General features: G+C 34.4%; 1 protein-coding gene across 1 annotated transcript; it reads left to right on the forward strand.

Annotated features, from left to right (window-relative positions):
- Positions 1 to 15: 15 nt before the first annotated feature.
- LOC109591999 (scavenger receptor class A member 5-like) lies at positions 16 to 1,210 on the forward strand. The gene is made up of 4 exons (XM_020007577.1): positions 16 to 464; positions 515 to 657; positions 713 to 757; positions 802 to 1,210. The coding sequence occupies exons 1-4, from the start codon at positions 295 to 297 to the stop codon at positions 1,008 to 1,010; spliced, it is 567 nt and encodes a 188-aa protein (XP_019863136.1). The 5' UTR covers positions 16 to 294; the 3' UTR covers positions 1,011 to 1,210.
- Positions 1,211 to 1,530: the final 320 nt, after the last annotated feature.

Below are 1,530 nucleotides of genomic sequence, written 5' to 3' on the forward strand. Positions count from 1 at the left end.
GCTGTAAGTAGAGCTAACTACATGCATATGCACAGTAGCAGAATACTCACTCCCTATTCAATCACATTGAAAGTGTACTGTCCAGCCCTATATAGCCTCACATACCTACATGTTTATTTAAGGCTAGCCCTGGTGATTCATGCAGGTCTACATCTACAACAATTGTATGCTAACCACAGAATGCATACAAAAGTCACATGCATGACTGATAAAGGAGTTTACCCAATAATTTGGCTATTATGATTGCAATGCATTTTAGATAGTACAAGAATATGGGATAATCCATACCCTGGAATGGTGAGGCTTCAAGATGGGGATTACACTGGTCAAGGAATAGTACAGGTATATTGTAACAATGAATGGGCTGCAGTCTGTAATGATGCTGATGATGTTATGGATGACACTGGATGGACTGTATGCACTCAACTTGGTTACAATGCTTTTGATGTTGATGCAACGAGCTAGTAAGTTGATAATAGCTTTGTAATACTTTTATTATTATTATGACACCTAGTACCGGCAAAGCATGGTTGAATAATGTGGATTGCAGCACCGATGATCCTGATAAAGATGTGCCAAGTTGTTTGTCTAAATGTTCTGGAGGTAAATGTCCTTCCAGTACTTTCTCATGCCGTACTGCTCTCAATGTAACTTGTGGTAAGTTCATTATTATAAGAAACACTCATTTATGTATTTTTATTCATTTTATAAGCACATGGTATTAGATTTGATCCAGGTGGTATCCAAGATGCTTGTTGTAAGTTTGAAAATAAAAAGAAGTAGCTAGTTTTGTTTTTCTAGTTGCTCATGGTTTAAGTGTTGGAGCTATTGCTGGCATTGCAGTGTCTGGTTGTCTGGTTGGATTTATAATTTTAGTTATACTTGCAACATTGTGTATTTGCTGCTGTAAAAGATGCTGCAGTGCTCCAGCCCCTGTTCAAGGAAGGTCCACAGAAAGAGATAATGTCCTAAATAGAAGAAATAATGCTACTAATTACTCAAGAGTTTGATAGTAAAATTGCTGAGTTTGCTGCTGTCCATTTGTAAAATGCATGTCTTTCTCCCCTTGTTTGCTGACTAGTAATTATTAAATGCATGTATCTATTTTTGTTAAAACTTTATTTGCTGATATTATTCCTTGAGTTGCTTGCATTATTATGGCCCTTTTTAGTTTTCACTGAATTATTGCAAGAATGTATAAAATTGTAAATACATTATATAATTGTTGTGAGTGGTCATGCAAGAGTATTTACACTGAAATATCATACTGATGGTGTCACGTGCCTTTTTCATTTCAATACCACAATTCATTCATTGCTTAATTGTTTAGTATTAATTTGTACACTACCAATTTCTACTCTTTCCCTCTCTGTCTTTGTCAATCAAATGATAGAACTGATGAAGATTATTGATCTTACTGTAAGTTTTACAGTATATAAACACTGTAGCCACTTCAAAAGGATTGTATATGTAGATAAAACAGATTCTTTATTATTTACAAACATCATATAATCACTTATTGATTATTAA

This window comes from Amphimedon queenslandica, unplaced genomic scaffold (assembly GCF_000090795.2).
Source record: "Amphimedon queenslandica unplaced genomic scaffold, v1.1 AMPQUscaffold_6612_Cont21432, whole genome shotgun sequence".
Taxonomy (NCBI): domain Eukaryota; kingdom Metazoa; phylum Porifera; class Demospongiae; order Haplosclerida; family Niphatidae; genus Amphimedon; species Amphimedon queenslandica.

Bases quoted from the DNA above. Each gene is read 5' to 3' on its own strand.
- LOC109591999 (XM_020007577.1), top strand. From the start codon at position 295: ATGGTGAGGCTTCAAGATGGGGATTACACTGGTCAAGGAATAGTACAG. The intron at 465-514 runs GTAAGTTGATAA...TATGACACCTAG, and splicing joins GATGTTGATGCAACGAGCTA to TACCGGCAAAGCATGGTTGA. The intron at 758-801 runs GTAAGTTTGAAA...TTGTTTTTCTAG, and splicing joins TGGTATCCAAGATGCTTGTT to TTGCTCATGGTTTAAGTGTT.